Source organism: Ipomoea triloba, chromosome 1, assembly GCF_003576645.1.
Source record: "Ipomoea triloba cultivar NCNSP0323 chromosome 1, ASM357664v1".
In the NCBI taxonomy this organism is placed as follows: Eukaryota; Viridiplantae; Streptophyta; class Magnoliopsida; order Solanales; family Convolvulaceae; genus Ipomoea; species Ipomoea triloba.
In genome coordinates this window covers 12,002,687-12,015,243 of record NC_044916.1, presented here as the reverse complement: position 1 = coordinate 12,015,243, position 12,557 = coordinate 12,002,687, and the positions used below count along the sequence as shown (strand labels likewise).

The 12,557-nt window shown below is 32.0% G+C and overlaps 1 protein-coding gene across 1 annotated transcript; it reads left to right on the top strand.

Moving 5' to 3' along the window:
* Positions 1–10,462: 10,462 nt before the first annotated feature.
* LOC116030518 (uncharacterized mitochondrial protein AtMg00810-like) lies at positions 10,463–11,169 on the top strand. Its single transcript, XM_031272828.1, has 2 exons — positions 10,463–10,942; positions 11,023–11,169. The coding sequence occupies exons 1-2, from the start codon at positions 10,463–10,465 to the stop codon at positions 11,167–11,169; spliced, it is 627 nt and encodes a 208-aa protein (XP_031128688.1).
* The last annotated feature ends 1,388 nt before the right edge of the window (positions 11,170–12,557 follow it).

Sequence of the window (12,557 nt, the reverse complement as noted above, 5' to 3'; positions counted from 1 at the left end):
AGTTGAGGCCCGACTAAATACATAGATTTCGAGTACGTAGTTGATCTTGACTTAACCTATAAATTTTAAAATGACTTTTAAACGCTTTGATTTACAGAAAAATTCACAATTACTATTTAAAGATATGTTTTAGGTTAAACTCGTTGATTTTTACGTACTTGTTTCATTTGAAAAGAGTTAATAAGCCATAAAATAATCTTGTTAAAAAAAAAGCATAAATAATCTTTGATAATATTAAAATATTTTTTCAAAAAAAAATATTTGTCATTCTTAATAATGTTGATTACCAATTCCCCTCAATTTGGCCTTTGCAAAGTTCATCGGTAGCATTCAAACTTGGACCGCCACTCCTTATCACATACCACACAATTTTTTTTAAAAAAATATTTAAGTGATCTTTTTTTTTTTAGTACAAATATTTAAGTGATCTAGTTTTAATTTTCTGAACTAATTATATTGTGAGTTCTATCATCCTGAATATTTTTTTAGAGTATATTCTTCCACTATCATGCACTTTACAAGATTCTCATCTCAACGATTACTTTCATATTCTTTCCCATAAAAAAGGTACCCACTACTATCAAAATATCAAATGGCCCTTCCTTATCTTATTCTCATTATGATTTTGAGCCTAAACTCAGCTAGCATTCGGTCATGTACAATAATGATGTTGGAACAAAAACATTAGGCGACTATCTATCATTTGAGATCGTATCTGGCATATAACAGTGATTATATCATGGACCATGGTGCACAATGCATTATGAATCATGGGTCATGGCTGATACTGCAGTTGTGTTGAACTGATATTGCGGTTGTGTTGAAAGGGAACTGCAGTTGCGCAAAATAGAGGCTGTTTCATCCGTCTGGAATTGCAGTTTTGTTGAATTGATACTGCAATTATGTTGAACGGATGAACGGCCTTTGTTCTGCACAACTGCAGTTCCCTTTCAACATAACTGCAGTATCAGCCATGACCATGGTCCACAGTATAATTTGCGCGCGGGCATATAACCATAATTAGTTTTCGTGTGTGAGATCCTAGTGTGCCCCGACTATCCCCAATGAAGAAAAATATGTGATCTAATCAAAAAAAATACAATAGACTATTTTGTTTTTGTAATTCTCTCTTACTTTCCAAAGCAGATCATACATTCATACTATCATATTACCATATTTGTAATCCACTACTATTTTCTCTACATCCCTATAACGTTATCTCACTCTCAAAATATAAAATAATAATACTAATAATAATAATAATTAAATTTATTACTCCATATCACTACAAAAAAAAAAATGCGTTTTTAGCGACGGACAAAATCCGTTCACTAAAAGGATAAAATCCGTCGCTAAGCGACGGAATCTGTCCGTCACAAAAACCCTTCTCGCTAGAATTTAGCGACAAAATTTTTTCCGTCGCTAAATTTTTTCCGGCGACAAAATTATGGTGAAATTTGCGAGGGATTAACACGATAACTTTTGTCGCTAAATCTAACGACGGAAAGTCCGTCGCTAAATCAAGAAAATATCCGTCGCTAATTTTTTAATTTAAAGATCCGGTGACGAATTTGAAAGGGAATAGCGACGGATATTTCCGTCGCTAATTATATATTTTATATAAAAAAAATTATTATTTTAATTAAAATTCAGATTTTTTTAATTTACCTGTTAACGCTTTAAAATTCATAAACACAATAATATATCATCAAACTTTAATCAAACTTTAATACAGTAATATATCATTAGTTAAACTAACTCTTTATTTTTCGCTTATTTTCTTTGATATTTTTCTATAATTTTTTTTTGTTGTTGTTGTAACTAATAGTAATTTTAATGTAATTTTAAATATATAACTTTTATATAATAATACTAAACTAAATATTTCAAATGATTAAAATGACTTGACTAAAGTCTTGTTATACCAACCAAATACATAAAGTAGAACTCTTAAAAGAAAGGCACAAATAAATATGGTGGTTATGGAAGTGGAGGAACGAAGTCATCTTTAGTGGCAGAACTTGGAGCATCCAGGATAAGATGGAGTGGATTCAAAGGCAGCAAGAGGACACCAGAAGAGCTTTTGCTAGAGCAGTTGACCCAGGGGGAATCCAAGGAGTGTTTGTTTCTAAATTACTAAAATGGCAACCCAAAACCAATGTGCCAATCATCCTTAACGTGGATGGATGCTACAGGGAGAGTGACAATCTTGCAGGAGATGGTGGAGTCCTCAAGGATAAATATGGAAATTGGATCGCGGGATGTGCCCGAAGGTATCGTGCTGCAAACCCCATTGAAGCTGAGATGAAACTGGTTATGGGGTTCAATGGACCAGGAAGCACAGGGTATTCAGACTATGAAATCCAGACCAATTGTGAGGAGATCGCCAAAGTCATGCAAGGAAACTACACGAGAAGAAATCAACACAACTCTTTTGAGAGCCTTATGAGGATGATCACAGAAGTTGAAAGAAGCAGGATATCGTATATCTATCGCGAGCAGAATTCTGTGGCAGATGGTCTTGCAAAGCTCGCACTTACGGGTGATTCTGAATGGATGGAATTTGATCAGCCTCCTCCTGGATGTAGAAATAGAGTCAGTAATGACCTTTCAGGTGCCTATAGGCAACGGTGTATCTTGCAAAATAATTAGAACGCTCTTATTTGGGTGTCCCCCCTTCCTTTAAAAAAAAAGAGGCACAAAAGGCCAAAAGTTTTATATAAATATAAATAAATAAATAAATAAATAAATATATATATATATATATATATATATATATATATACACACACACACACACACCAATGTTGCAAAACTTATGCCTATGTGCTAGGCGGTGGTCGGTCGCCTAGAATTTCGGCGGAATCGCCGTTCTAGGCAACCAACAGACTAGGTCACGGCGGACTAAGCAACCTAGGCTGCCAATTAGTTATTTTTTCAATGTTTTTAATGGATTATTTCGCTCAAACCGACGTCGTGTTTAGTGAAATAATCATAAATTGTTCAAATGGGTAGCAAACCCAAAAATGTAATAAAAAGTTCAAAACCAAGTACTCTAATATTGATACTTTGTGTGTTGTGACTTTATGTTGTTTTTTTATTCTTTAAATATTTATACAATTACAATTATAGATGTTTTTTAGGTTGATATTTAATATTTTAGTACTAACTATTAAAGTATTAAATAGTTTATAATTATCAAGTCTTAAATAATTTTTTTTTAAATTTTTTTTTAAAAAAGGGGCACCTAACGCGTAATTATTTTTGCAACCTTGATATATATACATACATACATACATACATACATACATACATACATATATATATATATATATATATATATATATATATATATATATTAGGTCCATAATCAAGTGAGAACGTGTAGACAAATTCAAACCATTGATCTAGTAGATCTAACCGTTCAAAATAAATAATATTTATAAAAAATACCTCGCTCATTTTAAAAATTTATAATATTTATGAAAATGACCCTGCTCATTTTTTAGTTGAATTCCTATGCATCAGATCTTGCAGATCAATGGTTTGGATTTGCCCCCACGTTCTTACCTGAGGAATGGTTCTCATATGATTAGGATTCTATATCGTGTGTATAACTGCAATGAATAATATTTGAAAGCATTGCAACAATTGAAATCTTGCAATTACTATTGACCAATAACAATAAGAAGAAAATATGGCGTGAATAATCACACAAATTCAAATTACAATACACTGCATTTTACAACTCAATGGGTAGCTCAAGTGGCAAATGAGCTCTCTTTGTGGGAAAGAATTTCGGGTGAACCCGAGCGAACGTGGGTGTACCTAGACCGTTAGACGGACGGATTTCATACATTTTACGGATGAAATGAGCCTAAATTGTGAAACATTGTTGAACAGTTTGCAACTCAAGCCACATTTTGATAGCCCAATAAATAGCTTACTCAACTAGACACCAACTTCAATTTAGTTGCAACACCAACCAATTGGATATGCAGTATATACTTTGATTTACCAGAATGTCTGCAGCGATTATTCAAATGTGTATTTTGAATGAAACACGCCTTGTTATAAGATATGATATGGTGTTATGTTGAAAAAATGTTTTTTTTAACCAACAATTTGTAAATTTTATGATAACTTTTTTTTTTTTTTTCAAATTGTTGTATTGTTACGATATTGAATGATAAAGAGTATTTTATCTTTTCTTATTAAAATTTTATGTGGAAACAAAAATTACAAAAACAACTAGTGCTATATTTGGTATATAGAAATCATAACATACATATATATGTATATAATGGAAATTGGGATCCATAAAGTGTGGATAAGATGGCGTGAATCTCTTATCGTTTAACCAATTAATACTTATATTATTACTATACTAATAAGAGCCAAAGAGAGTTAGACCTAAAATGGGTATAAAAAATGGCGGTCAAATTATTTAATCAAATGGATGGTTCAGATGAATTATTTAATCAAATAGATGGTTAAGATAATTTAGATTAATATTATTAATAGAGACTACCTAATTTAACCTTACTTTTATGATTATTCGTTAAGTTTTCCGTTAAATATTCTCTTTTCCGTTAATATTCCGTTAACTTTTAACTTACCCATTAATTTCTATAAGAAAGGTCTTAGGTTCGAACCTCATCTCAATCAAATTTGACATAATTAAGTTTCTCATTCTATTTTAAATTAAATAAATTAGTAGCTACAACAAAAAATGATACATATGTATTTCTTTAATTTAGAATTATGTGTCTACAATACCTTTATTTGAAAAAATTATTCATTATCAAAAAATTAAATTAAATAAGAGAAAATAATTTTATTAATTATATTGTCTTTATTTTCTCTCATGCAAAGATTCTTTACATTCGAATTTATCAATTGATATTCATTACATTGTCCATTATCTTATTTTTACAATATCTTGTAATTAAATATCAAAGTTATAGTACAAAATAATGTTATATATTTATTTACCAAGTATTTTATTAATACTATGAAAAAAAAATTTAAAATAATTTGAAGCTAATTATATTAACTACTTTGGGATTGGTTGACAAAGAGAGTACTCAAATACTAACCCAACAAATTGAAGTGGAATCACTCTATTTTACTCTTATTGAATTAAATAAATTAGTAGTTACACAAAAAAAATGATACATATGTATTTCTTTAATACCATTAAAAAAGAATAGTTTGAAACCAATCATATATATTAACTACTTGGGGGATTTGTTGACAATGAAAGTACTCAAATAAACTATTACCCAGCAAATTGAAGCAAGAAACTACCTTTTAATATCTTTGGAATATATAATATTTTAAATTTTCAAATTTTTATTAATTTATTTAATCTTTTTTCTTAAACTAGGGATTTCTTTATCCACAATAACTCATCCAACAATAATGGTTGAACCAAATGAACCCCAAGCAAGTCCATAGCTCCTATATCATAATCTCATTGCATGACGTTGTCATCTATGCTACCAACAATAACCGAATTGCAAATAACACACTACCAACAAAAAGGAAGAGAACAAATAGTAAAGATGATGAAGACAATGACATTGTTACTCAAAAGAGAATTAAGAACACTTAGAAAAATTCAAATTAAAAGTAGCATTTATTTAGGCTATCATTTTTAGACCAAATATTTAGACTATCGATTTTACAAGGTTGCAAACATTTATTTTAGTAATAATTATAATGAATTTTCTATATTATCTTGGATTCATATACTTTGACTTAGATATTTAAATAAAAAAATTCGACATTCAATTACCATATATAAACTTCTCCTATATAAAATTGCATTGATATACTTTCAAATATTTATTTAAATATAAACATTAGCATTAACCCATTCACATAATGCGCGTATAAAACTAGTAATTTAATAAGAGTGATCCACCTAACGAATATTAGATTATATTTCTATCAGATCTGGATCCGTCAGTATATTCTTGGCAACTACAAAGAGTATTTGATAATTCTTTTTATTCTTTTATCTAAAATTTTCATAATTAAATTTAGATTTGAACTGTTACATTGAGAATATTACTGTTACATCAAAGCCTGCGGAGCGAAAGTTCATTAGCGTATTCTTTTTTATCTTTTCTGGAAAATTGTCAAAGTACATTGTTAACCGTTAGTCGGGGAAGCTAAAGTAGTTAACTTGCTGTTTTGTCCGACAATTGTAAAGGTTGGCAAGCTTCTTCTTCCCTTTTCTCTTTTTTTTTTTTTTTTTTTTTTTTTTTGGGTGGGCTTTTCGGCTTTTTGTTTTTGTTTCTTTGCTTTTTTGTGCAAATTCTCACTTGCAGATAAGTTCTTTCTTAGACAGGTTAGGTTTAATTTATTTCTTATGATTTACCAGCCTTTTATTGGATCTTAATCTAACGTTGGTTTTGTATGTGAAATAAGTATATGTAGACATGTAGTGAGTTGCCAAATAATGTTAAACTCACTTAAAATGATTTTGGCCATGTTTGGTAAATGGATGTTAGTTGATTGGGTTAAAGGGTATAAATAGTTGATAAATTAATTGGTTGTAGAAAAATATTTGGTAAATTAGCTGTTAGCGGTATAATTTCTTTTCTTTTTTTTTTTTTTCAAAAAACTAATTGAAAAAATTGCTCAGAGCAACTTTTTGAATTTAGCATTTTAAAGTTACAAAAAATTGACTAACCAAACACTTATATTATATTTTTAACCAAGTCAAATAGTTAATAATGGTCAAATAAATCAAAATTGACTGATAGACTAACTATTTTACCAAACAGAATTTTTATCTATAATACTTAGGGATTTAATGTTAGAGTTGTCAAAACTCAAAACGGACCCAATTTATCAACTTGGGCCCTTTTATCCCCATTTTTAGACATGTCGGATTGGAAATTTGTTTTTTACAAAATAGCCCGATCCGTTTAATTAGCATGTGAAGTACCTACGAGTTGACCCGTTAACCCATCACCCCACCCTCAAATTTATCTGAATATATTTTCAATTTAGGGTGTGTTTGGAAACTCGGAAAACGATTTCTGGAAACCATTTTTCGAGTTTCCAGTGTTTTGGAAGGAAGAAAATACCAAAGTCAATGGAAAATGGAATCCGGTCAATAGAAAATAGTGTCATTTTTATGGAAAATGACTTCCCTTGTTTTTGAGGGGAAGTCATTTTCCGCCGCTTCTTCGCATAGCTTCTTCTTCCCTTCTTCGCAACATGGTCCAACACCAATTCACCACCACCGAAATTTGTTTCCGGCCGTGGGTACAAAACCCACCGCCGGAAACCAATCGGAAACCTATTGGTTTCCGACTTGGAAACCCATAGATCTGTGGGTTTCCAAGTCGGAAATCTCCGACTTGGAAAACCAGATTCTGGTTCCAAAGCCGGAAACCAGATTGGCTTTCGGCAAGGAAACCAATCTAGTTTCCGGCGATTGGTTTCCTTGCCGGAAACCAAACCAGTGCTCTGGTCTGGTTTCCGACTTGGGAAACCTTTTTTTTTTTATATATAAATAAATTTATTGTTTAGGTTTATATCTGAAATTATATTTATGTTAAAGATTTGAAGATTATATTGTCTTAGACAAGTTCTCTTTTAGCACTATAATAATTAAAATGATAAAGTATATAGTTTTGCTCATTTTCCTATTCATTTTCTGGAAAATGAAACAAACACACAAATGAGCTTTTCTGTTGTGCAGCCAAACACCGAAAAAGAAAATGTTTTCTAGAAAATGACTCATTTTTCAGAAAACATTTTCTAGAAGTCATTTTCCTGCTTTCCAAACACACTTTTAAACGGAGTTTGTATTAGTATTTAAAAAAATCATTTATAAGAAGAATTAAACTCTTGACATTTTAATTAATCTAATTTTAATGAGATCAATTATATTAAAAGCACTTTTTTAAACTTTTTGTATAATTATATATATTTATTTAAAGCATTTATAAATATTATATATTTATATAACACATGAATGTGTGTCTGTGTGTGTGTACTAGTATTTCTACGCGCGATGCGCGAAAGTTTATGCCCAATATTAAAACATTAATAAATATTTTAATTCTAATTATATATACAAATATAGTATATGTATTTTATACACACACATATATGATTTACCATGTATAGAAATTTAATTAAAACATAATCAACCATTAAATTATTTAATTATATAATGATTTTACTAAAATGATAATTAAGGAATAGGAAAATATATGATAGATATAGGTGTATGATAATAATGATGGAGTTAAAAACTAACGGTGTTATAACGGTGTAAGGGTAGTTTTGTATAACAACAATGTAGTAGGGATAATTTTGTCTAATAACATTGAAGTGTACAACATTTAAAGTAAAATGTACAAATCTATTAGCACATAGAAAGAGGGACATAAATCAAGGATATAACCTTGATTGAGACTTATTAAGTTTATTATATATATATATATATATATATATATATATATATATATATATATATATATATATATATTAGTGTGTATTACAAGTATTAATTAATACAACTAATTGTAACTTTATATAAATATTACTCTATAATATTAATATTAATATGATTATATAATTAATAATTTAATATAATAAATTTAATTACATAAGATATATAAACTTATAAATTATATATTTTATAAAATTTATATTTTAATAATATTATAATTACAAAATAAAAATATTGCACATAAATTATATTGGTGTTTTTTTTTTTGAAATAATGAATTATATTAGTGTTAAATATAAAAAATTCATGATGGGCTAGCAAGGTGGAAGGTAGGGTACCAGGGTGGCCTAGATGAAGGGTGGCCAAGTCACATCCTTCACGAATGGTGTGGCCACCCACCCACCTCCTCCAAGCATGGCATGGCCGCCCGTCGATTTCCTCTGGCCATGGCGTGGCTACCCGCCGACCTCCTCTGTCCATGGCATGGTCACTCCGCAACCTCTTCCGGCCATGGTGTGGCCACCCGTCTTCCTCCTCTGGTCATGACATGGTCGCCCGCCTTCCTACTCTAGTCATGGTGGGACCGCTCGCCGAAACTTCCTCCTGCCATGGCGTGGCTTGCGAGGGTGGGACGCCCCTTGGCGCAGCGACGGCGCCTCGCCCCCTACTGGCTAGGGGTGGTAGTTTGGATGGGTTGGTGTAGAAAGTGTGGGATCGTGGCAGTCAGGCAGACACGAGTACACGTGGTTGGTGGAGGGGAGACTGTCTAGTTACTATACACGTGAATGGAATCCTGAGGTTGATGAACAATATAAGAGGGTGAGGGGGAGGGGGGGTGTTTTGCCTCCTAGGGATATCATGGTCTGAGCAGGACAAGCCTCCTGGTTTAGTAACCCATTCACCTTGGTTCGTCTCTCGTAGCTGCTATGTTATTCTTAGTCAACTATTTGGGGCTATACCTTGTATTATTTATTTATTATTTGGGTCAATATCTCAAACTTTGTACGTATTTTTTCAGCCTAGGGCTCCGAGCAATAAATGGATTTGCCGATTGGCCTTTTTAGCTCACAGCCCACTATGTAGCAGGCTAGGGTGTGATCTAACCTGGAAAGGGCAAATTTACTATAGACCATGGTCCATCTAGCAGTGTGGTCCATAAAGTAAGTATAATTTTAATTACACTTTAGTTTCATTTGACAATATTGTTCTATTTTCAGTTTAATTTTTTCACACACACTAGCTTTATTATAGCAATACCAAAATCATTTTAATTTTATTACAGTTTCATTTGACAATATACATTATTGTATGAGCTCTATTTTGTAGTTTCGTTTTTCACGCATACTAGTTTAATTATAGTAATGCTAAAGTATTATTTTAATTACACTTCGGATTCATTTGAGAATATATTTTATTGTATGAGTCCGCATTTTAGTTTCATTTTCTACACACACTAGTTTCATTATAACAACACTACAATATCATTTTAATTATAATACAATTTTATTTAACAATATACATTGTTGAATGAGCTCTGTTTTTTTTTTTTTTTTCCATTTTTTAAACACACTAGTTTCGTTATAGCAACACTAAAGTATCGTTTTAATTGTGCTACAGTTTCATTCGACAACCATGATCCACACAGTACTATGTCGACCATGGTCCACGTACTGTATAGCAATTGGGTACTCTGGTATGGTAGTTTAATTCCTAATTCTATGATCGGTAAGATTTGTAATATCATTAAAATATAAGTTGTGATCATGATCTCCCAGACCAAGTACATGTATATGAAATTTAAAAATGTTTGGTCATTATTAGGACTCTATGTAATTAAGTCATAGTACAAGTCTCTGTCCAGTATATCTGTGATTCCTTTAGTATATATACCTATGTAGTCTGTACAGTTACGGTTTGAATACTTTGAATATAATACAATAGCTCTCATCTGGTATCATCGCTAGGGTTTTCTTCTGATCCCATGGCTGATCCCAATGACTCTATTAATTCTTTAGAACATACCATTTCAGATGCAGCTACGGGGTCTACGATTTCATCTACCCTACGGGGTCTACTTTCCTCTGCTCACCACTCTACTATTGTTTACTTACTGGTTTATATGGATGATATCCTTGTTATGGGTAACAATCAGACTGTGTTAGATGATCTGCTCTCCAAGTTGTCCATTGCTTTCAAAATCCGTGACCTTGGTGAGCTTGGTTTTTTTCTTGGGATTGAGACTATCAAGTGTGCTGATGGTCTTATGCTTTCACAACGTAGATATATGAATGATATTCTTAAACGTGCTGGTATAGCTGATTGTAAACCTCTTGCTACTCCTCTGTCTATTTTGAGCCCTTCCTCTGTCAGCTCAGACTTGTATGATGATGTTATTCGATACAGGAGCCTGGCTAGTGCGTTACAGTACTTGACTGTCACGAGGCCTGACTTGTCTTTTGCAGTTAATCTTCTTTGTTAGCACATGAATGCTCGCACTATCACGCACTGGAACAATTGAAACATGTGTTACGGTACGTCAAGGGCACTTTGTCTATGGGCTTACGGCTGCGGAAGTCTGCTTCTACTAAGCTGCATGCGTTTTCTGATTCTGACTGGGCTGGTTGTCCTGAAGACAGAAAATCCATTAGTGGTTATGTTGTGTTCCTTGGAACAAATCTCGTGTCATGAGTGTGCAAGAAGTAGAAAACGGTTGCTAAGTCTTCTACTGAGGGCGAGTACAAGGCTCTAGCTGATGTGTGTGCCGAGGTGGTTTGGATTCTCTTATTGCTGCGTGAAATAGGTGCTCCCAATATTCTAGTTCCCAAGCTTTAGCGTGACAACCTTGGTGTTACCTACATGTGTGCCAATCCGGTGTTTCATGCTCGCACAAAGCATGTTGAGAAAGACTACCATTTTGTGAGGGACAGAGTTGCTAAGGGTGACATCCAGGTGCATTTTATTTCTACAAAGGACCATCTTGTTGATATCTTTACAAAACCTCTTGCAGGGCCCATGTTTTCTTTTTTGAGAGACAAGCTATAGGTTATTAATATACCCTTTGCTTGGGGAGGAGTATTAGGACTCTATGTAGTTGAGTCATAATACAAGTCTCTGTCCCAATATATCTATGTTTCATTTAGTATATATACCTATGTAGTCTGTACAGTTACGATTTGAGTACTTTGAATATAATACAATAGCTCTCATCGTCATTATGGTTTTAGGTATGTCTTTTGCTATAATATATTTAGTTTATTCTCCATTATTTTATGCTTCACAAAAGGTATTTTTCATTTTTCCTAGCACCTTTAATTTAACTTTCTCTTTCATGAGGTTCTTTTTCCTCCACAAATTACAATAATTGCTTTATTCGTATTTTTATTCTCTATGAAGTTGTTTTCAATTATACAGCCTTAATTTTGTGTAATTTATTTGTATTTGTGTAATTACAATAGATACTAATTAAAATACATCTTCAATGATAATGAAGATGAAATCACGACAGCGCAACCCCAACCAAGTTGGTCAGATTTGAATTGATAACAGAAGGTTACAAGTTCTGAGTTTGACTCCCAATGGGAGTAGCCTATTGACATTATTAGTTTGAACCGATCAATTATGGACAATTTATACTGATTTACCTCCTTGTGATCTTTTGTTTAGTGGCTATAGATTTTTCTCATAACAAAGAAAAAAAAAAGATGAAATCATGGCAATAAATAACAAAAATGATCAATATGAATCATAAAAAATTAATATCTTTTTTTTTAATTGTTAGGTGACATGGAAAACTCATAGTCACTATTTGAGGGTATGCACTTGATAAATTCCATTTCAGTGTAATAGCATACGCATAAACTGGTTGTGCATCTTGATTTAAAAATAAGGATGACAACCTATAAAATACCGGCCTGCTTGTTTAGCTGTTTTTAATCCGAGTTTGCAATACACTTGGAGGGGGCCCAACCCACCCTCTTTTATATATAGATTATATATTTAAGTATAAGTGTTCATCAATATATATAAATTTTAATGAAAGATGATTTTTTTTTTTTGTGGAGTACTACTGACTCTGT

Bases quoted from the DNA above. Each gene is read 5' to 3' on its own strand.
- LOC116030518 (XM_031272828.1), top strand. From the start codon at position 10,463: ATGGCTGATCCCAATGACTCTATTAATTCTTTAGAACATACCATTTCA. The intron at 10,943-11,022 runs GTTAATCTTCTT...CGGTACGTCAAG, and splicing joins GGCCTGACTTGTCTTTTGCA to GGCACTTTGTCTATGGGCTT.